The 26,341-nt window shown below is 42.5% G+C and overlaps 1 protein-coding gene and 1 non-coding gene across 11 annotated transcripts in view; one reads left to right on the top strand and one right to left on the bottom strand.

Moving 5' to 3' along the window:
• SERGEF (secretion regulating guanine nucleotide exchange factor) overlaps positions 1–21,545 on the bottom strand; it is a 280,295-nt gene extending 258,750 nt beyond the window's left edge. For 6 of the 10 annotated variants that reach the window (XR_004537545.1, XR_004537546.1, XR_004537550.1 and 3 more), the window contains exons 1-3: positions 21,389–21,544; positions 13,365–13,503; positions 3,243–3,398 (exon numbers count right to left, since the gene is read on the bottom strand). Coding sequence is in view for 4 of the 10 variants with exons in the window: in XM_033927954.1 (XP_033783845.1) it covers positions 3,243–3,398; positions 13,365–13,503; positions 21,389–21,427 (334 nt within the window). In the remaining 6 variants the exon portion in view is untranslated. Of the gene's footprint in view, positions 1–3,242; positions 3,399–13,364; positions 13,504–21,388 lie in introns of all 10 variants that reach the window. The other 4 variants (XR_004537547.1, XR_004537548.1, XR_004537549.1 and 1 more) reach the window with 1 other exon arrangement.
• Positions 19,295–19,401, top strand: LOC117352420. Its single transcript, XR_004537680.1, has one exon. It is a non-coding gene; the product is annotated as a U6 spliceosomal RNA (small nuclear RNA).
• Positions 21,546–26,341: the final 4,796 nt, after the last annotated feature.

The following is a 26,341-nucleotide window of genomic DNA, read 5'->3' as shown; positions in this document are numbered from 1 at the left end:
CCAATGCCTGAGCTCCATCCTCATCTGCACAAGCCTGAAACCCTTTAAAATCCTAAGTAGCAACATTCTAGAGCTCAGACTGTGATGTCATAATGCCTCATTCCACCAATGCCTAAGCTCCGTCCTCATCTGCACAAGCCTCAAACACTTTAAAATCAAAAGTGTTCAAGGATTGTGCAGTTAAGGCAGAGCTTACAGGAATGGAGCAAAGAAAGGGACAGCGACAAAACTCACGGGGACGAGACAGGGAAATTGAGTTCCTGCAGGGAATTTGTCCTCGTGTCATTCTCTAATTAAGACAGACATGGGGGAAGCCACTGCTTGCCCTGGATGGGTAGCATAGAATGTTGCTACTCTTTAGGCTTTAGCCAGGTACTAGTGACCCAGATTGGCCACCTTGAGAATGGGCTACTGGGCTTGATGGATGGACCTTTGGTCTGTCCCAGTAAGGTTACTCTTATGTTAGAGAATGACAAGGGGACAAATCTGTCCCCGTACGCACAGAATATATTTCCATCCCTGTCCCGTGAGTTTTCTCCTTGCCCCTGTAAGCTCTATCCTCATCTGCACAAGCCTCAAACACTTTAAACTCATAAGTTGTGCAGATAAGGACAGGGCTTGGAGGGATGGGGCAGGGACAGAATTTGCAGGGATGGGACAGAGATAGAAACAGATCCCTTAGGGACGGGGGCAAATTTGTCCCCATGCCATTACTGAACAAATAGTTTTGAAAAATCCAGTTTCTTTCAGTTCAATAGCAAATCTATCCATTATGAGTTTGTTTCAAATAAAAATGTTTGTGAATGAGGGGAGGCAAGATGGCGTCTTGAGCAGGTTGCTGTTCGACCACAAGAGGACATCCGCTGAAAATCAAAGGCGGGCAATTTCATGGTGACGCCAGGAAGTATTTCTTCACCGAAAGGGTGGTCGATCATTGGAATGAACTTCCACTGCAGGTGATTAAGACCGGCAGCGTGCTAGATTTTAAAAAGAAATGGGATATGCATATGGGATCTCTAGCGGGGTGAAGTTTTGAGGGTGGGTCATTAGTGTGGGCAGACTTGATGGGCTGTGGCCCTTTTCTGCCGTCATATTCTATGTTTCTATGTTAAGAGCACTCTCGCCTTGAAGGTGAAATTTCCATACAACTTGTGGGGGAAAATTCTTTTTCTATGCCTAAAAGAAGGGGGAAACAGAGGGGTCTCCCTCCACCTACCTCTGGCTCTTCAACGCCACAGCAGGCTGTTATTACAGCTTATACAATCCAACCTTCTACTTCGGGCGCTTCCGCTGCTGTGAGTGGGGAAATTCACAGCTTGGACGGCGCGTTGTCGCTCTTGCTGAGCCCGCGAGGACCTCTCCAAAGCCCGGAGAAATGTTGGCCAGGCAGATCATGCAGGAGGGTTCTCCAAGTTCTTTGAGAGAGGCATGTTCTCCAGCCACGGTGAACCCGGAAGTAATTACAACCTCGCTGACTCCAGAGATGGAGTTACAACGTTCTGGGAGTGCGGAGCCAGTGGCAGCTAGCGGTGGTGAGGACGGGGGAGCCCAGAGTTTAATCTCTGGAGTAGAAGTCAAAGAAAATCAGGCCATTATCTCCCCCCTCAAGCCGTTGGCGAGACCACAGGCAGTAACACTGGATTCTATCTGGACTGCGATTGAGAACTTGCACTCGGTATGTTCAAATTTTGTTTCCATGACTTTAAATTCTTCCTCTAGGATAAGTTCTTTAGAGACATCTGTTCAACAGCACAAGGTGGATTTGGAAAAGTTAGAGAAAGTAACAACTGAGACTAAGAACTTGCTTACTAAACAAATGACTGTTAAAATGATGATTTTAAGGAAGATTGAAAATTTAGAAAATCAACAGAAAATTTTGAATTTAAGGATTCTCAATTTTCCAATAGCTAAGTTTATGTCTCCACAGGAACTTTTTAAGAACTTTATATTAACTGTTCTAAATATTCCGATACAGAAAATTTACTATTTATAACAAATGCAAAAGGAAAAAGCTGTGGTAGCTGAAAATATACAATTGAATGTCTCTGCTATTTTGCAAACTTCTGATATTGAAATTAGGGGACGGGCGATTTTGTTGGTCTCTCTTGTGTTCTTACAAGATAAAGAAATGTTGTTGAAATTATACTTTCATTTAAAACAGATCACCTATTTAGGTGAAAGAGTATATATATTTCCAGACATCTCAAAGTGGACACAATTCGGGAGGAAAGAGTTTTTAAGATTTCTTCCAAAAGTGATTGCTCATATCAAGTTTTGTCTCAAATCAAGGGAGTAATTATATTTTCTTTGAACTTGTCCAATTAATTAGGCTTTTTCCTAGAGGGCAAAGGAGTCTCGACACAGCCAGAATGAAACAGGTTATAATGCTGTATTTATTTAATGGATAGGTTAACATCTTATTACTGCTCTATTTCTTTTTTTTTCCTTTTGTATATGAATTTCCCCTTTTTTCGAGGGGGTTTACTTATTTTGCCTGTTACCCTCAGATCGTGGACTGTATTAGATAAATATTTCATTGTTTAATTTCTGGTGCTTAGTTTGAATAGCTAAGAGAGTTTATACTTTTGGATTTCCTTGATCATCTATGCATATTGGAAGTATTGAAATGATAAACAATAAAATTAAAAAAATGTTTGTAAATGAAGTAACAAGAGGATGCATAAGCCACCCGTTCTCCAAGAAGGAACAGAGCCTTGAGGAAGCCTTGAGGCATTAGCCTGTCAACATTGCACGCAGGCATCCTCACCCATTGGAAAGAGGCAGGTAGCCACAAACCAATAGCATTTTCTATGGCTGCCCACAGTTTACCACTAAATGGCAGGGCCAACTGTTTACCTTGCAAGCAGATAATTAAGCAATTACACACTATTTTTTGCACTTTCATACAGCTCTCACAGACATAAGCAAGATACACTTTCCACTGACAATACCTTAAAAAAACAAACAAAAAAAAGAGAACAAAACCCCCATTAACCAAGCTACAGTCTGCGTCCAGACCGCTCCAATATCCTGAACTGTTACTCTATGCTGTCTTACTGTACATGCCAACAAATCTGATCAAGCCAAATGGAAGTTAGACATATTGCCCATAAACTATAAGCACTATAATACAACAAACATGGGCAGAACAAAATTTTGTCTGACCCAGACTTCAACCAGAAGGGTTAGTGTGCTCTGTGGTCACAATTCTCCTTGAATAACAAAAGGAAGCCATTATTTACCTGTTAGCATAACTGTAAAATCCCAGCCGCAGGCAACTTGCACCACATGGCGGTTGGTCAGTGCAGCACAGAAAGTAAAGTGAGTGACATCTGTGGTATGATTCAGACCTAACTGCCCAACTTTGTTCTGGCCACACACAAAGAGCTCTCCAGTATCTGCAAAGAAAAAATCTCTCTCAGTATACAGCAGGGATTCGGGCTACAAGGCAAAACTGAGCCAATCAAAACATGATTGTTCTCTTCTATTGCTTGGGGAGTAAGAAATGCTTTTTTGACCAGCCAGTGTTTTTTTTTCTAACCCTTTTTGTACTTCCAAGTTCACTCAAAACCAGGGCTGGGATCTGGTGCCATAAGCTTTCAGAAGACAAAACAGGAGAAACTGCCTTCACATCAGCGAGAAGCACGAACACAAACGACGAAGGAGACCAGATGGCGCTCAAGCCTTTTACTAATTAACAGACTCGACACGATCGTGTTTTGGCCCAAGAAGGCTTGCCTCAGGAGTCTTACTGTAAATTGATAAGACCATGAATGTATTAATCGATGTGTCCAAATAGCTTTAAAAAACCAAGATAATGGCTAACAGCGAGTATAACGAAACCGAGTCTGTGAGCGCCATCTGGTCTCCGTCGTCGTTTGTTTTCATGCCATAAGCTTTCATTCATAACTACCTGGGGATTTTTCCTCTATTTTATACCCACCCAAAGTACCTAGTCTGATAATTGCAATGACAGTCCTAGACAGTGGTGTAGAAAGGGTGAGCGGCGCCCCTCCCCTGCCCCACACGTACCCTCTTCCTTTTCCCCGTACCTTTTTAACTTTTCCGGCATGAACAGCTTGCCTACATCGGTGACGGCTCGCCCTTTGATGTCACTTCCTTGGCACGGGTCCCGGAAGTGAAGTCGGAGAGAGAGTGCCGATGCCGACGCGGGCAGCAACCTCACACCGGGCAAGTTAAAAAAGTATGGGGGAAGGCAAGGGGTGCGTGCGAACGGGGGGAGGGGGGAGAGGAGGAGGAATGCCACGCCCTTAGGAAAATCGCGCCCGGGCAGACAGCCCCTTCCTTACTACGCCACTGGTCCTAGGCCAGGGACCCTTTGGGAACCTTGCAATCACACTATGTAACAATTTTTTTGTTCCTGAGTTATAATTGTTTTTTCCTAATTGCCTATGCCACAAATGTACAGAAGATATCTATCATTCCCCTTAAACTTTGCTTTTGTGGCCAGGACATTGATATTTTGAAATGTACCTTTTTGGCATTAATTTTGGCTATAGGCCTTAGTATAAGGGCCCCTTAGATTAACTTCAGCAACTTTCTAGAATGTTCCATTAATATAAATAGTAGTACAGTATAACTACACAGATCTTAAGCAAACAGCTGAGTTCAGTTCTAGCTGCCTAAGTGGTAACATTTCTGCATTGTTTTAGATAGAACCCAAAGGCTTCAAACATTTGACAAACGCACTTTGTTATGTATACAGCCAATTTATCAAGACAAGAGAGAAAAAGTACTCTATAGAAGCATCTGCTAAGAAGTATGATGCCTACAAGGCATATTTCAGCAAAAGAAAGAAAGAAACAAACCATTTTTGGACAACTGAGCTAATTTGATGGTGATAAGTGAGTTTATTGTCTAAAACTACACCTAACAGTTTAATAGAAGTGTCCAACTGAATTAGGACAGATCATATATAAATTGGTGCTTGAAGGACTTCTTGTTCTCAAGTAAGAAACAAGAGAGCTTTGTTCTTAGCAATATTTAGGAGACAGCATATTCTCATTAAGCCATTGACTGATTTTATCCAGTTTGAGACTGATTTCTTGTATCTCAGCTGGGGTGTATGTTTGAAGAAGATGACTTGATGAAAAATCTTGCTCTTTTGACATCTAGGCTCAGGCAGCAGAACTTGTTGGATAAAAGAGTGCAAGTTCGAGATCAGAGGAAACGCCACCAAGCTTTTTCCACCTTCTTCACCCATCAAGATGGACTCTGCTTTTGCCACAATGTGACCAGTCTGTTTGAGGCAATTGGAACTGGCTGTAACCCAAAAGTATTATGAAGTAGCACAACCACCAAACTTCACAAGGGTACTCAGTCAGATAAGACTATCTCAAATGGTAGTAAAACTTAACTACCACTTCAATGCCCTTATGTATTAAATTCAGTTCTTCCAAGATCCTCAGCGGCACCACTTGGAGCTCAATACTTTTTCATTGCTCCAAGCTTTACGTGTCAATTCGTCATCGGATCTTATTTATCAGCATTTTTTTTTGCAATTTTCTTAACTTTTGTGAATTTGTATAAAAACTTATTTGAAACTTAAATATTAGATTAGAAGCATATTACTTAGCTTAGCTTAGTCATGTGGTCTCTGGCAAGGGATTATTGCACCTGCCAGAGACCACATGACTAAGCTAAGCTAAGTAATATGCTTCTAATCTAATATTTAAGTTTCAAATAAGTTTTATACAAATTCACAAAAGTTAAGAAAATTGCAAAAAAATGCTGATAAATAAGATCCAATGACGAATTGACACATAAAGCTTGGAGCAATGAAAAAGTATTGAGCTCCAAGTGGTGCCGCTGAGGATCTTGGAAGAACTGAGTGTAACCCAAAAGTGGCATCTCTTCACTGACAGCTCATCCAGAAGCATCAATGCCATGCTGTTTCATAATAGACCAAGTACCCATCTTATCCACAAGACCCTAGGTGCCTTGAAATATGATGAGTACGGCTGGGAGATCATCGAAGATTTTAAATGGTGGCATTCCTAATGGGTCTCTGAGGCAGTTTTACCAAGTTTCCCTGCTATTTCTGCCTTTGGAACATCAGGAAGCTAAAGGAGTACTACCAAAGGTAGAACTGGCCACAGTGGACCAAGTTCTCTGTGGGGAGAAATGATAACAAGTTGAAACCACTGGTGGATTTCTGGAAGGTGCTGATGCCACCACTGCACATCAAATTGGGCCTAATGAAACAAATTGTCAGAGCTCTAGATAAAGAGTCAGCAGCCTTCAAGTACCTTCAAAACATCTTCCCTAATCTGTTTGAGGCAAAGGTTAAAGCTGGTGTCTTCGTTGGACCACAGATAAAAAAGATCCTGGAGTGCAAGGAATTTCTCAAGAAGCTAACTAGGAAGGAGAAAGCAGCTTGGAATAGCTTTGTCACAGTGGTTCGGGGCTTCCTGGGCAATCACAAAGCCGAGAACTACATAAAGTTTGTTGAGAATCTAGTGAAGAATTATAGTAAAATGGGCTTTAGGATTTCTTTCAAAGTCCATGTCCTTGATGCTCATCTTGAAATATTCAAGGAGAACATGAGAGCATACTCTGAGGAGCAAAGTGAGTGCTTCCACTGGTCTTGAAACGCCGCTACCAAGGACAATATAATGAATGCATGATGGGAGACTATATCTGGGTTCTGATTCGTGAAAGTGACTTATAATATAATCGCAAATCTCAAAAAAATTACTCACTTCTAAATCTTCTGTGGTCATCTTTGCATAACTTCAATATAAATACATGTTAATTGTAATTCATATGTTGCTTTTTATGACTTTATAAGAATGAAAAGATGAAAACTTGGTGTTTTCATATTTTAAATAGGTAAATTGCAAACTTTGACTCTCCTGGTCATAAAAGCAAAGTTTTATGGAAGTAACAGACATTTTCTATACTTTTTCAGCACGAACAATTAGGAAATTATACTTACTGCCCAGGAATAAAAATCATGTTACATAGTATCATAGGTGCTGACTCTGGCCACAAGGTGTCACCCTTAAGCAATGACCTGATCCCTCCTGCTCTTCCATAAGGGCTTTAAATGCTGCCCTCCACAGCATCTCTAGGCTATCAGGGGAGCAAAAGATGTGACTAAGAAGTTATACCCAGGGGCATTCTATATGATAAAAGATTACGAATCTTCTAGCCACTCTTGTCCACACAGCAGAGCTTCAATACAGCAACTTGAAATAACATTTGAACATATGAAAATAAAAACTATCCAGCAAGAAGCTACCCTGTCCTGCATGTCTGACACGGGTCCATAAATGCTTAGGCCTCTTAAACTAATTTATTATTAAGCTGCAATTAGCTTCTGTCAGCTAAAACAGAGAATCTGAAAGAGCAAATCCTAGGGTCTCAAAAGTTTATGCATGCCAACAAATCACAATCCAGAAAAAAAATTCAGTTTTCCAAAGAACCAATATACCAGTACCCTCCATTTCCTAAAGGAAAAAAAGAAAAAGGGGGAAGGAAAATTGAAACATTTATGACGAGCTCTAGGAGACTGATAGCAAGCCAGCCTCCAACAGCTTATCATAGTGACTCTTTAGGGAGGGTAGTCCCATCCCACTCTCAGATTTTTCTCCATTAGGAATCACTGGATAGGTTTCCTGCTGGCACAGCAGTAACAATTACTCTTCACTGATTATTGGAGCTAGGACATTTTCCTGCAGTAGGAGGTAACAGTGTGTCCAAAGTGAGTGAGAAACAGCACCAGATCTTTTGCATACTATAATAAGGGAGGAATGGCTTAGTGATTAAAGCTGCTGACTCAGCACCCTGAGGTTGTGAGTTTGTTTCCAGCCTGCTTCCTGTAACTCTGGGCAAGTCACTTAATCCTCCACTGCCCCAGGTATCAGTTAGATTGTGAACCTGCCAGAACAGATAGGGAAAATACTTAAAGAGAACCAGATTATTCTTCAATGTATTGTAAACTGCTTTGGGTGAACCTCTTCACAAAAAGGTGGTTAAATCCCAATAAATAAACAAAAAATAATATATACATATACTGTAGACCTTAATGGATGAATTTCTTCATAAAGGCAGTTAATAAATATAAATAAATAAATAAATATAACGTGGACCAAAGAGGGCGTGGAAAATATGAAAAAGGATCTGCAAAAGTTAGAGGAATGGTCTAATGCCTGGCAACTAAAACTTAACTGTTTTCTTAAAGTAGTAACCCCGATGGAAGCAGAAGGTAACCAGAAGATGAGCTTTCCAGTGTTCTGCACGAACTGTCATATGTATGACTACCTCCCCTCGGGGAGACAGTCATACGTATGCAGTCGGTGTCAGGAGCTGAAAAGCTTGAGGAAAGAAGTCAAGCGACTTGAGGACAAGATACAGGAGCTAGAAGGACTTTACACCACAGAGGACCCTACCAGGGCATTTGAAGACTTCAAGAGTGAGAGACACATCGAGAAGGAAGTCAGGGAACTCGAGGAATTCATTGAGGAAGCATACAGGAGGAGGGTGGAAGAGAACGAACTCCAGAGGAGAGATGAAGTTACACCAACACCAACTTGGAAGGGGGAGCAAGAAGAGGTGACCTCATAGAAGACACCCACAGAAGAATACCGCACGAGGGGGAAGAATTGGCTAGTCGATGCCCAGAAGAAGAGAGAGCAAATCACGCTGAGGACATTGACCTGAGACCGAAACGAGAATTGAAGAAGGGAAAGTCAACGATCCTGGTGGGAGACTCGATACTGAGGCATGTGGACAGCCACATAGCAGGAGGGAGAGAGGATCGACTGGGGACCTGCCTCCCAGGAGCGAGAACCAAGGACATCGTGGACAAAATTGGGATGATCCTGGATGGAGCGGAGACAGAAGAGACCGCAGTAATGATCCACATCGGGACGAATGATGTCAGCAGGAGAGACTACAGAAGAGGCATGCTGATAGAACAGTTCAAGATTCTGGGAAGGAAGCTGAAGATGAGGACCCAGAAGATAGCATTCTCAGAGATCCTACCGGTACCGAGAGCAGATGTGAAAAGGCAGGAAGAACTACAATCAATAAATGCGTGGATGAGGAGATGGTGTGAGGAAGAAGGATTCCTCTTCGTGAGAACTGGACAACGTTCTGGGGCAAGAGCAAGCTCTACAGGAGAGATGGACTGCACCTGAGCACAGCGGGAACAAGACTTCTAGCAAACAACGTCAAGAGAGGAATAGAACAGGCTTTAAACTAAGAGAAAGGGGAAAGCCGACAGTCGACCTAGCGTCGATGATTCGGAAGAAGGTTTCCCGTGAAGATACTGAGGGGAAAAAAGGCTGGGAAGAAACAATGGAAAAATTACAGGAGTCAACTAACCCAGAAGAGGAGGTTAGAAAGATTGTAGCAAAAGAGAAGACACCAAAGACCGAAGCACAGGGAAAAGAAATGAAGACGACAAAATGCCAGGATCTAAACTGCATATATACTAATGCAAGGAGTCTAAGAAACAAAATGGGGGAACTAGAAGCCATGGCCAATGCAGAGGACATAGACATCATTGGAATCTCTGAAACGTGGTGGAATGAGGAAAACAAATGGGATACAGCACTGCCGGGGTACAAGCTCTATCGCCAGGACAGGTCAGGACAGAAAGGAGGAGGAATAGCCCTATACGTAAAAGAAAGCATACAATCGACAAGAATGGACACAGCGGAGACGACCAACAAACTGGAATCGCTATGGGTTAAAATACCGGGTAGGAAAGGGCATGAAATAAAGATGAGCCTATACTATCGTCCACCCGGGCAAACCGGAGATAGCGATAAGAGGAAATGCCACTCTGGATCTAATCCTAAATGGACTAAGGGGACCTGCAAAGGAAGTGGAAGTAGTGGGTCCGTTGGGAAACAGCGATCATAACATGATCAAGTTCAAGGTTGAAGTAGGAATACCGAATGGAAAGAGAACCATAGCGACAACTTTCAACTTCAGGAAAGGAAACTATGAAGCAATGAGGGAAATGGTAAGGAAGAAACTTAGGAACACTTCCAAAAAATGGCAAACAGTAGAACATGCCTGGTCTTTTTTCAAAGACACGGTGAGCGAGGCACAAACTCTGCACATCCCCAGATTCAGAAAGGGGTGCAAAAAGGGATGAACAAAAGACCCAGTATGGATGACTAAAATAGTGAAGGAAGCGATAGGCAATAAGAAAAATTCATTCAAGAAATGGAAAAAGGACTAAACTGAAGGGAACCAGAAGGAGCACAGGAAGTATCAAAAAGAATGTCACCGTGTGGTTCGAAAAGCCAAAAGAGAGTATGAAGAGAGGTTAGCCAGGGAGGCACTAAATTTCAAACCGTTCTTCAGATATGTTAAAGGGAAACAGCCAGCTAGGGAGGAGGTGGGACCGCTGGACGAAGGAGACAGGAAGGGAGCGGTGAAGGAGGAGAAAGAAGTTGCAGAAAGACTCAACATGTTCTTCTCGTCTGTATTTACAAACGAAGACACAACCAACATACCGGAACCTGAACAAATCTTCAATGGAAATCAAGCAGAAAAATTAACATCCATGGAAGTGAGCCTTGATGATGTACACAGGCAGATAGAAAAACTTAAAACTGACAAATCCCCGGGACCGGACGGAATCCATCCCAGGGTTCTGAAGGAATTAAAGGAGGAGATAGCGGAACTACTGCAGCAAATTTGCAACCTATCCTTGAAAACAGGCATGATCCCGGAGGATTGGAAGATAGCCAATGTCGCGCCCATCTTTAAAAAGGGATCAAGAGGTGACCCGGGAAACTACAGACCAGTGAGTTTGACCTCGGTTCCGGGGAAAATGGCGGAAGCACTGATTAAAGAACACATCGATGAACATTTGGAAAGAAACAAACTTTTGATAACAAGCCAACATGGTTTCTGCAGGGGGAGATCGTGCCTAACGAACTTATTGCACTTCTTCGAAGGAATTAACAAACGGATGGACAGAGGAGACCCCATAAACATCATATACCTTGATTTCCAAAAAGCCTTTGACAAGGTGCCTCACGAGCGTCCACTCCGGAAACTGAAGAACCATGGAGTGGACGGAGACGTACATAGATGGATCAGAAACTGGTTGGCGGGTAGGAAACAGAGGGTAGGGGTGAAGGGCCACTACTCAGACTGGATGAGGGTCACGAGTGGTGTTCCGCAGGGCTCAGTGCTCGGGCCGCTGCTATTTAATATATTCATAAATGATCTAGAAACAGGCACGAAGTGTGAGATAATAAAATTTGCGGACGAAACAAAACTATTTAGTGGAGCTGGGACTAAAGAGGAATGCGAAGAATTGCAAAGGGACTTGAACAAACTGGGGGAATGGGCGGCGAGATGGCAGATGAAGTTCAACGTTGAGAAATGTAAAGTATTGCATGTGGGAAACAGAAACCCGAGGTACAACTATACGATGGGAGGGATATTATTGAATGAGAGTAACCAAGAAAGGGACTTGGGGGTAATGGTGACATGACAATGAAGCTGACGGCACAGTGCGCAGCAGCCGCTAAGAAAGCAAATAGAATGCTAGGCATAATCAAGAAGGGTATTACAACAAGGACGAAAGAAGTTATCCTGCCACTGTATCAGGCGATGGTGCGCCCGCATCTGGAATACTGCATCCAATATTGGTCTCCGTACCTTAAGAAGGATATGGCGTTACTCGAGAGGGTTCAGAGGAGAGCGACACGTTTGATAAAAGGGATGGAAAACCTCTCATACGCTGAGAGATTGGAGAAACTGGGTCTCTTTTCCCTGGAGAAAAGGAGACTTAGAGGGGATATGATAGAGACTTATAAGATCATGAAGGGCATAGAGAGAGTAGAGAGGGACAGATTCTTCAAACTTTCGAAAAATAAAAGAACAAGAGGACACTTGGAAAAGTTGAAAGGGGACAGATTCAAAACGAATGCTAGGAAGTTCTTCTTTACCCAACGAGTGGTGGACACCTGGAATGCGCTTCCAGAGGGCGTAATAGGGCAGAGTACAGTACAGGGGTTTAAGAAAGGATTGGACAATTTCCTGCTGGAAAAGGGGTTAGAGGGGTATAAATAGAGGATTACTGCACAGGTCCTGGACCTGTTGGGCAGCAGCGTGAGCAGACTGTTGGGCATGATGGACCTCAGGTCTGACCCAGCGGAGGCATTGCTTATGTTCTTATGTTAAAATTCAATGCAAAGAAATGCAGAGTAATGCATTTGGGGATTAATAATCAGAAGGAACCGAATATGCTGGGAGGTGAGAAGCTGATATGCATGGATGGGGAGAGGGACCTTGGGGTGATAGAGTCCGAAGATCTAAAGGCGAAAAAACCAGTGTGACAAGGCAGTGGCTGCTGCCAGAAGGATGCTGGGCTGTATAAAGAGGGGCGTAGCCAATAGAAGGAAGAAGGTGTTGATGCCCCTGTACAGGTCGTTGGTGAGGCCCCACTTGGAGTATTGTGTTCAGTTTTGGAGACTGTATCTGGCAAAGGACGTAAGAAGACTTGAAGCAGTCCAGAGGAGGGTGACAAAAATGATAGGAGGCTTGCGCCAGAAGACGTATAAGGAGAGACTTGAAGCCCTGAATATGTATACCCTAGAGGAAAGGTGGGATGGGGGGGATATGATTCAGACGTTCAAATACTTGAAGGGTATTAACGTAGAACAAAATCTTTTCCAGAGGACATAATTTGAGGTTGAGGGGTGATAGATTCAAGAGCAATGTTAGGAAATTCTACTTTATAGAGAGGGTGGTGGATGCCTGGAATGCGCTTCCGAGAGAGATGGAGAGGAAAATGGTGACGGAGTTCAAAGAAGTGTGGGATGTGAACACAGAGGATCTAGAATAAAAAAATAATAGTAAATATTGAACTAAGGCCAGTACTGGGCAGACTTGCACGGTCTGTGTCTGTATATGGCCTTTTGGTGGAGGATGGGCTGGGGAGGGCTTCAGTGGCTGGGAGGGTGTAGAGGGGCTGGAGTAGGTTTTGACAGAGATTTTGGCAAATGGAACCCAAGCACAGTACCGAGAAATAGCTAAGAAGAAAAAAATTTTAAAAATTTAAATTGAATCAGGTTGGGCAGACTGAATGGACCATTTATCTGCCATCATCTGCTATGTTACGTTGAGTCCAAGACATTTGACAGCATTATAAGTGAATCCATGTGCTATGAGATCTACAATGTAATACCTAAAATCTAAACAAGTTCCAAAATTTGACTATGTTATAAGCAATCCAGAGTTATACCAAGCCACATTACACAGTATCTTCAGTGTATTTTATACCAATACAAATAAAATTCTTAAAACACAAGAAAACAATTTCAAGTGGGTGAATGTGACTTCTTGAACACCTCTATGCTTCTTACCAGTTAGAACAGCAGAATGTCCACCACCTCCTGTAATACTCCTAATGCTTACAAGACTGACTGGGAACTCCTCCACTGCTTGTGGCAACAGCACATCATTTTTGTGTCCAAGACCAAGCTGTCCGTAACTATTAGCACCCTAAAGGCACAGAGAGACAAAGAACAAAACAAAAACATTTAGAACATAAGAACATAAACCATAAAGAAGATTTGCAGCTAAGAGTACATGAACCAACTCGGCCATAAGTGCGCTGCTCACCAGCAAAAAGCCGCCTTGGAGGACCCAGGGAGATGCCAAGTCCTCCGAGGTCCCGGGTTTATAAGCTCCGCCCGTCCGTTGCCCTGCGCTTCTCCAATCAGGTGGCCGCCCAGTGGCGGGACAAACAGCCCACCGCTAAGCTACCTCCTCTACCCCTACGCCCACGCAGAGCGCTCGTCCCCATGGGAGGCAATGCGGGCCCTCCATCCCCCCCGTTACCACCGCCCATCCAGACAAGGGCTCTCATATAACAGATTTTCTTACTTATTTAAAAAAAATTTATATACCGCAAATCTACAAATCTAAGCGATTTACAACATACATACATAAAATTGATAACATTAAAACATACTACTCAAGACATGCATTAGTGAAAAACATGAATAATGTCTAAAATTTCTGTTTTAATTCATAAAAATACAAAAATGCCTGAGAAAACAAATGTGCTTTTAAAAGTTTTCTAAATGAACTCAAGGGTTCAATCTTTCTCAATTCCTTTGGGAGTTCCATAACTGAGGTCCCATGACCATAAAGATCGAGTCCCTATCCATCTCTAATCTAATTTGCTTAAAATCTGGATCATCAAGGAGTGCCTGATTACTTGAACGAAGGGGACATCCTGGAACATGAACCTTTAGACTTGCAGCCAAAGTGGTTGTTCATAAAGAATTTTTAATTAGCATTACAATTTTTAAATGAATACGCCATTGAACAGGCAACCAATGAAACTGCTTAAGAATTGACGTAATGTGACTATACGAAGAACTTCCCGAGATTTAACAAGCAACAGAATGTTGTAAAGCTCTTATATCTTTATTAGGCAAGCCAACTGACAATGAGTGACTGCCTAGAAGAACCAGCACTTAACATCACAGGAAAACTATATCCAGACCAGGGAGAGAATTAACCTAGGCCTCCTTTTACAAAACCGTAGCACGGTTTTTAGTGCCAGCTGCAGCAGTAACAGCTCTGACGCTCATAGACTTCCTATGAGCATTGGAAATGCTACCGCTGCTGCCAGCATTAAAAATCGCACTATGGTTTTGTAAAAGGGGTGTTTATAGAAGAGTGAAATGAGCAATATTCAGGGATTTAGGACTAATAAGACTTTTCTATATTCCCTCCTCTTGAGTTTTTAACAGAGTGCCAAAATTACATCTATTTTAATCCTATTTTATAAGGGCAATATCACTTCTCCGCATTAAGGGCTATTAACTGCAAGCAAGTTAAATCATTTCTACCTTAATGTACCTTCTATTTATATTAGGATCTCAGCAGTGATGCTCAGTGGTGTATAATCTTTTTTCACCAATGAGTCTTATACTTCACCCTCATTACTGGTCCAAGTCTATTATAAGTTATTTCTTTCTTCATCATTTATAGCACCTTGGTTAATTTGTAAAGATTAAGCCCTGATGGTGTCTGAGGGGTACGGACTGTGGAACCAAGTAGTACAAGTGAGTTATTCAGCCAACCACTAGATGGCATCATTGCATAATGATTGAAGACCCACCAAAGAACTATGAATGCAGACTCTTGCTATACTCCCAGTCTCTAGAAGAGAAGCAAGAGCTGAGTTTAGAAGCTGAAACTGATCCTCTCAAGTGCAACTACTAGCTCACTGGGGCAGACCTTGAAAGAGGCAATTTTTAGATTACATTAAAACTTTTTAAATTTTGTATGCATTCTTTTTTATTATTATTATTTTTTAAAATGGTTGCAGAGAAAATTGTATTGTACTGAAAATTGATTTATAACCCGCCTTTATCCAAGGCAGGGAACACAACATACATAATTAAAATCTATTCGGGATTCAAGCCAAGTGATTCTGACAACAACAATCCTGAAGAACTTATAGCATTCTTTAGCACAACTTATGATTCTGCTTACTGTCTTAGCCAATTTGCCCAACGCCCTTATATTTCCAGGCCTAGTAAGCCATTAGGCAAATCTAAGCAATAAACTAACCCCCCTTTTTATAAAGACGAGGTAGTGGCTCCGATGCCCTTTGAATCCCAATGGGCGTCGGAGCGATTGCTAGAGCCCACTGCAATAATCACCTTTGTAAAACTGGGCCTAAGGCAACTTTTGTAATATGGCAAAGAGCAGCTGCAAACACAAAACACTGGATCTTGACTAACTCACAGAACCATCAGCATGTACATTTATTCAACATTCATAATACACTACATATATACAATACAATTACAGTGTCTTATATACCACAAATTTCTGCAAGGAATCTATGCAATTTACAATAAGATTCTGAAGAAGTTCTTAAGTTACAACGTTTGCAGGAGCATTGCTTTAGGAAGGAGGATTTAAAGGTAAGAAAGTGACTAAAGTGAAAAGAGGTATGTCTTTAGTTTCTTCTGCAGTTCAAGGTAGTTGATGGGTTGTCTTAGGCTTACTGGCAGTTTGTTCCAAATGAGAGGTCCTTGGTATTTGAAGGTGATTTCATATATCTTCTTTCACCATACTTGTTGAGGAGATGGGAAGGATGGTTTGTAGCACTGCGTAGTGCTGGAGTTGAAGAAGGAATATGGGACTTTAGTGCCAGCAGTTAGTCCCTCTGATTTTATTTATTTCATTTTCTATCCCGTTTCCCCCAAATTGCTCAGAATGGGTTACACGTTAAATATACATAATATACCATTAACAAGTTACAATCTGCACTGGATTTATCTTAACTTGACACATACTATGGATCTAATGCAAATATGCATAGTATATAGTTTACAGGTTACAATTTGCTCTAGTTCCAATGCAGGTTTCTTACCATAGATCAAATTGTGGACCATACAGATGAACTAGATCCTTTTTTTTTAATTGGCAGCCAATGTAGTTGCTCTAATAGTGGACTTGCCCTCTCTTATTTGTTCCTTTTTAGAATGAGTCTTGCAGCTGTATTTTGCAGTAGTTGAAGTCTCTTGCATTCTTTTTCTGTAATGCCTCAATACAGCGAGTTGCAATAGTCCAGGCATGGTATGAGGACAGATTGTGCTACTGTCCCAAACCTAGTTTCGGTCAGGACTGATCTTATTGTCCTCCGTTGTCTCATCTTGAAAAATATTTTTTTTCACTAGAGTGGTAATGTGTGTATTGAAGGTTAAGTTTGTGTCTAGTGCGACTCCCAGGACTTTGGAGGTATTCTCTGTCTTTAGACTCTCACCAGTGGAAAGTTGTAGCTCTGTGCTCGGTAGCACAGAGTCTCCGAACCATAATATTATTGTCTTAGATTTATTCAGTTTGAAGAAGTTTCTCATCGTCCAAGTACTTAGGTCATTGATGGTATTTTTCAGGTATATTATGGTGCTACTGAAGGATTCTTTGGCTGTGCAGAGAATGAAGATATCATCTGCATAAGAAAAGATGTGATCCTGGGTTGAAGAAAGATTATTCCCCAGTGCTCTTAAATAGTGCAGGAGATATTGGTGAGCCTTGTGGGACGCCGCAGTTAGCCTTCCATTTTTGAGATCTCTTGTCTTTTTTCCAAATTTTTTAAGTTCTATTTTTTTTTTTTAGGAATTGTGAAAAACATTGCAGTGCTACATCCTGCACTCAAGTTCATTTATGATTATGCAAAAGAGAGGGCATAAGATGAAGTTAAGAGATGATAGGCTCCGGAGTAATCTAAGGAAATACTTTTTTACAGAAAGGGTGGTAGATGCGTGGAACAGTCTCTCGGAAGAGGTATTGAAGACAAAGACTGTGTCTGAATTCAAGACAGCCAGGGATAGGCACTTGGGATCTCTCAGAGAGAGAAAGAGATAATGGTTGCTGCAGATGGGCAGAGTAGATGGGCCATTTGACCTTTATCTGCCATCATGTTTCTAATACAGTACTGTAAAAGCAAAGTTTAACATTTAAAAGTGTTGTGCCCATCCATGGCTTTTTACAGGATTGATTGAAAAGTGGTGTTAGAGTAACCATGATTGTTGAGTTTAATTAGCAAAACTTGAGAAGGGGAGCTAGGAACCTGAAGGTTAATGGAAGTTATGGGTGACATAAGCTGAATGTTTGTTAGGACAGCATTTCCTAAGTCGTTCCTTGAGTACCCCCCTTGCCAGTCAGGTTTTCATGATATCCACAATGAATATGAGATTGATCTGCATACATTGCCTCCAATGTATTCAAACAAGCACAATGAGCCCTCCCCCTCCATTATAATATAAACATATTAAAGTCTCCCACAAACAAGGCTCTCTGCTTGGTTCTGACTGCAAATGAAAATTGGCAAAGGAAGAAGCAGCAGCAAAGCAGCATAGCTCACTATTTCCTTCTGCTAACTGGAAAATACAAATGAAAGTCAGTTCTGTAAAGGGCACTAAAAATTAGGCATGAAAGTAGTATTCTGTAATTGCAAATTTGTGTACCTAATCCATTACAGAATACAGTAAAACCTTGGTTTGCGAGCATAATTAGTTCTGGAAACATGCTTGCAATCCAAAGCACTCGTATATCAGTGAATTTCCCCATAAGAAATAATGAAAGCTCAGACGATTCATTTCACAACCCAAAAACTTTAATAGAAAATACTGTACTATAATACGTTCTTGAATTGCAAGACCTGCAGCATCTTCAACTCAGTTGTGATGACATGGCACGCGTATATGTGCTCGTATTACAAAACATCGCTTGGTTATCAAGTTAAAATTTAATAAAACATTTTGCTCGTCTTGCAAAACACTCGCACACCAAGTTACTCGCAATCCAAGGTTTTACTGTACTAGCGTAAATCGAAATCAGGTGCCTACATTTAGATGCCAACAATTACACTTGCTCTATATGACAGCTGTAACTGGGTATGCCTAAATAAGGTAATTAGGCACCTGACAGTATTCAATAAAGCAAGCACTTAGTCGGAACTCCCACGTTCCACCCATGCAAACGCTCCCTTTGCAGTTGTCTTAGAACACATTGACAGCAAGTTAATATATGAGTAAAATTGAGGAGTGGATGGGAAAACATGGTTTGAAACTAAATGTAGATAAAACTGAAATAATGTTGGTAGGAAAATTGGATCCTCAATGGCCTATGGAAGTGAAAATTTCTGATGATGTTCTTCCAGTGCAAGAGTTCATGACTATTCTAGGTGTAAGATTAGATTCTGGGCTAGCAATGAAGTTGCAAGTAACCAAGACTATCCAGGCTTGTTTTGCACAGATGCATTTATTGCATCGATTAAAACCAATGCTAGCACCATACGATTTTTGAACTGTAGTTCAGGCTATGGTCTTGTCGAGACTCAACTACTGTAATGCCCTTTATCTTGGAATAACAAAGGTTAGATGTAAAGCGTTACAGGTTACACAGAATGCGGCAGCAAGATTGATAATAGGTTTGTCTAAATATGATCATATTTCACCTCATCTCCAAAAATTGCACTGGCTACCAGTCGTCTTCAGAATACAGTACAAAGTTATAATGATCTGTCATCAATTTTTGTATGGAAATATTCCAGAATTGATTAAAAAATAGCATATCTAGTTATATTCCGAAAAGATCTTTGCGTTCTGAAAATTTGGCCTTGCCGTAGACGACTATGAATCCAAGGTTAGTTGATACTGGCAAAAAGACCTTTTGCTGTGCAGGAATTAAGATTTGGAACTCTCTGGTAGGACAGCTACAGATTTGTTGTGAGAGAGGTATGTTTAGAAAATTACTTGAAGTGCTTGCTTCGGCAGCACATATACTAAAATTGGAACGATACAGAGAAGATTAGCATGGCCCCTGCGCAAGGATGACACGCAAATTTGTGAAGCATTCCACATTTAAAAAAAAAAATTACTTAAAACACAGTTATTTGTTGATGCTTTTTTTATACCTATCTTTTTTAGCAAACCTGATGAACTGTTACGTTATTAATCCATGTCTATGATATGCCATTAATTTTTATTTATGTTTTTTTAAGTTCTGTTTCTATGCAAAGTCAGCTTTCAACTTTAAGGCTTTGTTTGTTTGTAAGTTTATTTTATTATGTTTTAAGATTATGTATGTATATTCTGTTAACCGTTTAGTTGTAAACGGTATAGAAATTCTTAAAATAAATAAGAATAGTGCTTAACTGCCATTATCCCACATTTTGACATTGAATTTCAGTCTGAGCACCACAAATTAAGCATCTATTTTGTGCACTATATAGAATTACACTTAACACTGTCCATTATCCTCCTAATCCACACACCCTCTTTTCTTATACAAATTATATAATTGGGACAAAATTCTGCCTCTGGAGACACTGTATCTGAGGGGGCTCATCCTAAATATCTGGGATGCAGACTAGAGAATGACACGGGGACAAATTTTTTCCCCATCCCCACAGGAACGCCTGTCCCTGCCCCATTCCTGCAAGCTCTGTCCTCACCTGCACAAGCCTCAAACACTTTAAAATCATAAAGGGCTCCTTTTAGTGTTTTTAGCGCATGCACCGGATAAGCGCGCACTACCCAGAAAACTACCGCCTGCTCAAGAGACGGCGGTAGCAGCTAGTGTGCGCTATTCCGCACGTTAAGGCCCTAACGCACCTTTGTAAAAGGCGCCCAAAGTGTTTGAGGCTTCTGCGGTTAAGGCAGAGCTTACAGGAATGGGGCAAGGACAGCGAGAGCAACAAAATGCGCGGGAACGGGGAAAAATTTGTCCCCGTGTCCTTCTCTAATCCAGACATGTGCTTAAATTTTCCTAACCCTAATCCAGTCCTGTGTATAAGGGCTGTTGTGAAGACAGGATTATTAAATCACCTCTTACAAAAATAAAAGGAACACAGGATACTCACACCCTCAAAACTTAATAAAAGTCCCATCACAGAATAGGGAGAATGTCGAAAACTTCATTTTTTTTCTCCTTATAATGACTGATCTCTACCCAATGCGCTCTCTAAAATCTAATTGCTGATGTAATAACTAATCCCAAATCTTACTGCAAGCCGCAATGATTCCTTGTTGAAAACTGCAGGATACAAGAAACTATATGGTATGGAATAGAGAATGACAAGGTGACAAAATTCATCACCGTCCCCGCCCCCGCGGATAACCGCGGGAAATAACCCCATGTCATTTTCTAGTGTCTATTTCAACTTCGGTCCTTCTACACCAGCATTCTTCAAAGCAAAGCTTGCAGGTCAGTGGTTGTGGCCATTCATACTCTGATTCTTCCCTCTCTCCTTAAAGAATGACATGAAGATGGTTTCCCGCGGTTATCCGCGGGGACGGGGAGAACTATAAAATACTTTTTTAGCATAGGCAGTGGAATATAGTTGGCACAAGGACCGCGGCCCCACTAGTATTTTGCCCAAGACAGCATGGGCAACTTGAAAGCTTGGGGGGAGGGGTAGAACCCAAGACTGATGGGCCCCTCTGGCCAAAAATGTGCTCCGCAGCCCCCCTGAAGGGCAAATCGGCTTTACTTGGTCATTAAAACATTTTCCAAGTCATCTGCTGAACAAACAGGAAAGCCTTCCAGACGCTCATCACTATTGCAAAGAAAACATTATGGCTGGTAGAATGCAGGGCAGCATTCCGGCGGCATTTTGCACGGCTCGTGTTGAACTAACGCAGCTGCAAACCATTCTTAGACTCACGGCACAGCTCTACTGCCCAACGAGAGAACAACATTCGGACCGAGTTCTGAGGGGGGGGGGGGCCGTCTCTTATATTTCGCAAAGGTTTCCCGCAACAGGCGGCAAACAGCACTGAAAGCTCCCTTTTAGCAGCAACCTCTTGTCTTTCGCTCGGACCGGACCGCGCCGCGTACAGACAGGACGTACCCAGGTTAAAAGCAGCTCGACCTCAGGCTTGCCGGCCATTGACGCGCGCACAGGCGGGAACCGTGAGGTCACTCCAGCCCTGCCGCCCGCCCTTCCTGGAGTGACGTCACGGATAGGATTTCCAAGGCGACCGAGAGCGCCACGGAACAGTAGTGCGCTTGCGCGGTTGTGCAAGCACACGCGGGGGAGGGCGGGGTTTGCGCTGTGGAAGGGGTTTTGTTCATCCGGATTTCGCAAAACCCGGCACTTGTCCAGTTTTGGGAAAATCCCCGACGTCAGATAGGGTTACCAGACGCCCGCATTTCTCCGGACGGCTTTTCCAAAACCTTTGGCACTTTTTCCGGGTTTTGGAAAAGCTTTCAGCTAGGACATCGGGACGGCATCTGCGCATGCTTGGATGCAATGCGGTGATGTCATGCGCGCATGCGTGTGACGTCATCGTGTCACACCCGCACTCGCCCCGATGCCCTACCAACAAGTGAACAGGTTGGGCTGGGGATGGAACTGGGTGAGCCTGGGGGCGGGGCCATGGGGGGTCTGGATTTTAGTTCCCGAAAATCTTGTAACCCTAGACGAGCTCCAGCTGCGTCTGGACGGCACGGATGATGTCACACACATCCGCGCATGCTCCAGGCCCTCCAAAGGTGACGAGCTTGTGTGGAAGAGAGGAGGCGTTGTGGAGGCGTAGCTGAGGGGCAGGAATGTGTGGGGATGAAGGCAGAACTGGGTGGAGTCACGTGCCCAGTTTTTCCCAGAGAAAAATATGGTACACCTGATGTAGTTTGCCAGCTTTCTTGGGTAGAGGGCGGTAGCGTAGTAAGGGGAGGCAGGGACAGTCCGCCCCAGGCACCATCTTCGTGGGAGCGCCAACTCCCATCCTCCTTTCTGCCCCCCCCCCCCCACTCCTTCCCTGCCCCTGTACATCGTTAACGTTCGCAGCACGAACAGCAATCCCAACATGTTACTCGCGCTAGCATCAGCTCTTCATCTGACGTCACAACCTCCCTGGGCACCTTTCACTCTCTCTTCGCCACTGGTAGAGGGTAAGGATTAGGAAGTCATTTTGGCAGTTGAGTGAGGGGAACAAATTCAGAATTGTTATCCTCAACAGTGGGGGATTCCACCTCACTTCACCATGGTCCAAACTACACTCATGGAGTTGGAGGTGGGCAATTTCTTTGCCATTTGGGCGTGTTTGGTGTTCACTTGGAGCAGTGCAGTGTCTGTGACCTATCTGAAGCATTTGTGTCACTTCAGAACATAACTTATAATGATGTGTTTCTCAATACCTGCTAGTTCTACTGGTCTGTCCTCTGAACCACATGTTGGCTTCCAGATTTAATCTTTTCAGCCTTGGTTCAAGGCTATGAATATAGCAAACAAAATCTGTTTCATAATACACCCCATTCTCAACTTGCTCTGTCACAGATTCTAATAATCACAAGGGCTCATCTTCTATTTCCGTGCATATTCATTGCACACTTTTCTTATTCCTTGATCATGCATGTCATTCCACTGATTTTGGTTTATGCTGATCACAACTATTTACCAGTTAAATCAGTAGCATTTGACATTTTTAATATGTTCTCTCAATGTGTTTTCTTTCTTCACATCAGTCTATTTATATTGATGCATTACTTATGTGTCATGTCGTGTTTTATTTGCCGTATGTTTTTTTTAACTCCTATGTTTATGTGTTTAATGGTTTCCATAGTATCCCCTGAGGAAGGCATCTTCAAAACGACAAAACTTGGATCCTTGTTGGGACCACTGTTTTGAATAAGCTCGATCATTGGTTGAAAAGATATCTCCCTTGCCTTTTGTTAGATTGCTTTTATCAGTGCCACTATTTTGGATGCTGTTTATAGAATTTATAAGTTAGTTTTCAGAATAGGAGCGTAAGTCAATATCACACACAGCTTACAATCTAAACAGCCAAGACAGACAAACAGGATGTCATGGATACAGTTAAGGGGAACGGTTAATCAGCTGGCTGGGACAGTGGGCAGAGGAGTAGGGTTAAGGATTGAAGGCTATATCAAAAAGGTGAGTTTTATATATTTATTTAAAATTATTTATAACCTGTCTATCCACAAATCTAAGCGGTCTGCTTTTAAACAAGGGAAGAGGCTTGACGGACAAACTCGGGTAATTTATTCCAGGCATAGGGGGCAGCTAGATGAACGAAGTCTAGAATTGGTAGTGGAGGAGAAGGGTAAAGCTAAGAGCGACTTATCTGAGGAACGGAGTTCTTTGGGAGGTGTATAAGGAGAGAGAAGCGAGGTGAGATATTGAGGGGCAGCAGAATGAACACACTTGTAACTCAGCAATAAGATCTTGAACTATATGCGATGGCAGATAGGGAGCCAGTGAAGTGACTTAAAGAGAGGGGTGACATGAGCGTAGTGAGGTTGATAGAAGATGAGTCGTGCAGCACACTCTTGGAAGCTGGTTCTTTTTTTTTTTTTTTTCAAATTCTTTATTCATTTTTTCATCTTACATCAAGTGTACAATATTACATCAATTGAATCATACACATCACTTGAAAATCTTTCTATTATCTTCTTAAATATATAAATTAACCCTCCCCCACCCACCCTTTCCACAAATATTGTAATCAAAAATATCATACATGTGTTATATTCATAAATATTGATAAAACCTATAATATAACTATATATCACCCCCTCCCATTATTATAATTATACTTTCAGTGTAAAAAGGTGTCTAATCATGCTATCAATGGCCCCCAAATCTTTTTAAAATTATTATAATTCCCTTTTTGCATGGCAATTGTTCTTTCCATTTTGTATATATGGCACAACGAATTCCACCAGAAGGTGTAATTAAGTCTAGTGTAATTTTTCCAATTTCTAGTGATAGGTTGAATGGCAACTCCTGTCATCCTATTTAATAAAACCCTAGAGCGCGCATGCGCTCTTGAAAAATCGTGATCCCTGGGGCCGTGTTTCTGATCCGTGGCCGCGTTCCATTTTAGAACACGGCCAGGGATCACTCTGGCCACTCCCCTCCTCACTCACCAACCCGAAGCAAGCTCCTCACCAACCGGAAGCAAGCACCTCACCTCCCGCCCTCGCTCACCGCTGCTGCTGATCCTTCTCTTCGGTGCAGCATGCGATCGTGGCCGGCTTTGGTGGGCCTCGAGGGCCGCTTTCCAGCCTCGGTGGCACGTTCCCTCTGACGCACGGGATCGCGTCGGGAGGGAGCGTGCTTCCGGGTTGTGGAGCGGCCTGTGAGGTTCGCTGGGGCCGGCCACCACGATCGCGGCCTGGAACAGGCCAGAAGACGCCGGGATGCAGGGAGGGTAAGCAGGGGAATCAATACAGGGGGCCAGAGGGAGAGGGAAAGGGGGTTGCTTTGGGGGGAGGGGTGTGCTGAGGGGAGACAGAAGGGGCCATGGAGAGACAGGGAGAGTGAAAGGGGGCTGCTTTGGGGGGGAGGTGTGCTGGGGACAGACAGTTTTGCTCTGGGGGGAACACAGAAGGGACCATGGAGAGACAGGGAGAGGGAAAGGGGGCTGCTTTGGGGGAGGGATGTGCTGGGGGGAGACGGAAGGTGCCATAGAGAGATAGGGAAAGGGGGCTGCTTTGGGGGGGAGTTGTGCTGGGGACAGACAGTTTTGCACTGGGGGGAAGACAGAAGGGGCCATGAAGAGACAGGGAGAGGGAAAGGGGGCTGCTTTGGGGGAGGGGTGTGCTGGGGGCAGACAGCTTTGCTCGGGGGGGGGGAGACAGAAGGATACAGACAGTGGCCAAGGAGAGCGAGATAAAGAAACACAGACACATATATTCTAGCACCCGTTAATGTAACGGGCTTAACGACTAGTTATTAATAAAAGTTTATTATTGCTTGATGAAATTAGACTTTTTATTCTCATTGACGTCCCAAATAGAATTGCATCATATGATAGAGCTACATGGTTTTCTAATAAACAATTGACTTGAGACCAAATTGATTTCCAAAAGGCCATGATACAGGGACAGAAGTATATTCAATGATCTAGAGTCCCTGCTTCCAGATTACAATGCCAGCATCTATTAGACTTAGAGCTGTCCAACTTTTGTAATCTAACTGGGGTCCAAAATGCTCTATGTAACAAAAAGAACCAAGTTTGTCTCATAGATGCAGACACTGTACATCTCATTCTCCAAGACCAAATTTAATCTCAATGCTCCAAATGTCTCTAAGACCAGTCTTTGGTTTTTTATTCATATATCCAGATATCAATTTATACCACTGTGCGGCCTGGTGTCCCAAGAAATCCGCTTGAAAGCATAAGAATTCCAGACTATACTGATTGTTAAGAATTTTCCATTCAGGGAACCCCTTCTGAATAGTCTGCTTCAACTGCAACCATTTAAAGTTTTGTGATTTGTTTAGACCATGTTTATGTTGCAGCAGTGAAAAATTAAGCAGTTTAAAATAACATCACCTAAAGTCCGTATACCTGCAATAATCCAGTGCTTCCATACGATTTTAAAACTGCCAATTTGCCAATCCAATACACAAATCAACAAATCAATCTTTAGGGCTAACCATAAAGATTGATTTGTTGATTTGTGTATTGGATTTGGAGTTAAATTGCTGACATAACGCAATGTTTTCCATGTGTCCATCAATATTCTGTTCTCTTTATATTTCCTAGGCATCTTAACACTAAGAACATGAGATAAGTTTATAGGAAACATGAGTCGCCATTCCAAATACAACCAATCTGGGATATTTTCCATGAGCTCTGGGAGGACCCAATACATACCCTGACGTAAAATATAGGCTTGATGATACCTATAAAAGTTTGGAAAATTTACCCCACCCTCCGCAATTGGTTTTTGCAAAGATACTATGGCAATTCTAGGCATTGTACCCAGCCAAATAAATTTTGTAAGAATACCATTTAACTTTTTATAAAAGGACCCCTGAAAAAAAACTGGT

Source organism: Geotrypetes seraphini, chromosome 19, assembly GCF_902459505.1.
Source record: "Geotrypetes seraphini chromosome 19, aGeoSer1.1, whole genome shotgun sequence".
Taxonomy (NCBI): Eukaryota; Metazoa; Chordata; class Amphibia; order Gymnophiona; family Dermophiidae; genus Geotrypetes; species Geotrypetes seraphini.
Note: the sequence above shows the minus strand (reverse complement) of the source record. Positions and strands in the feature narration are given on the sequence as shown.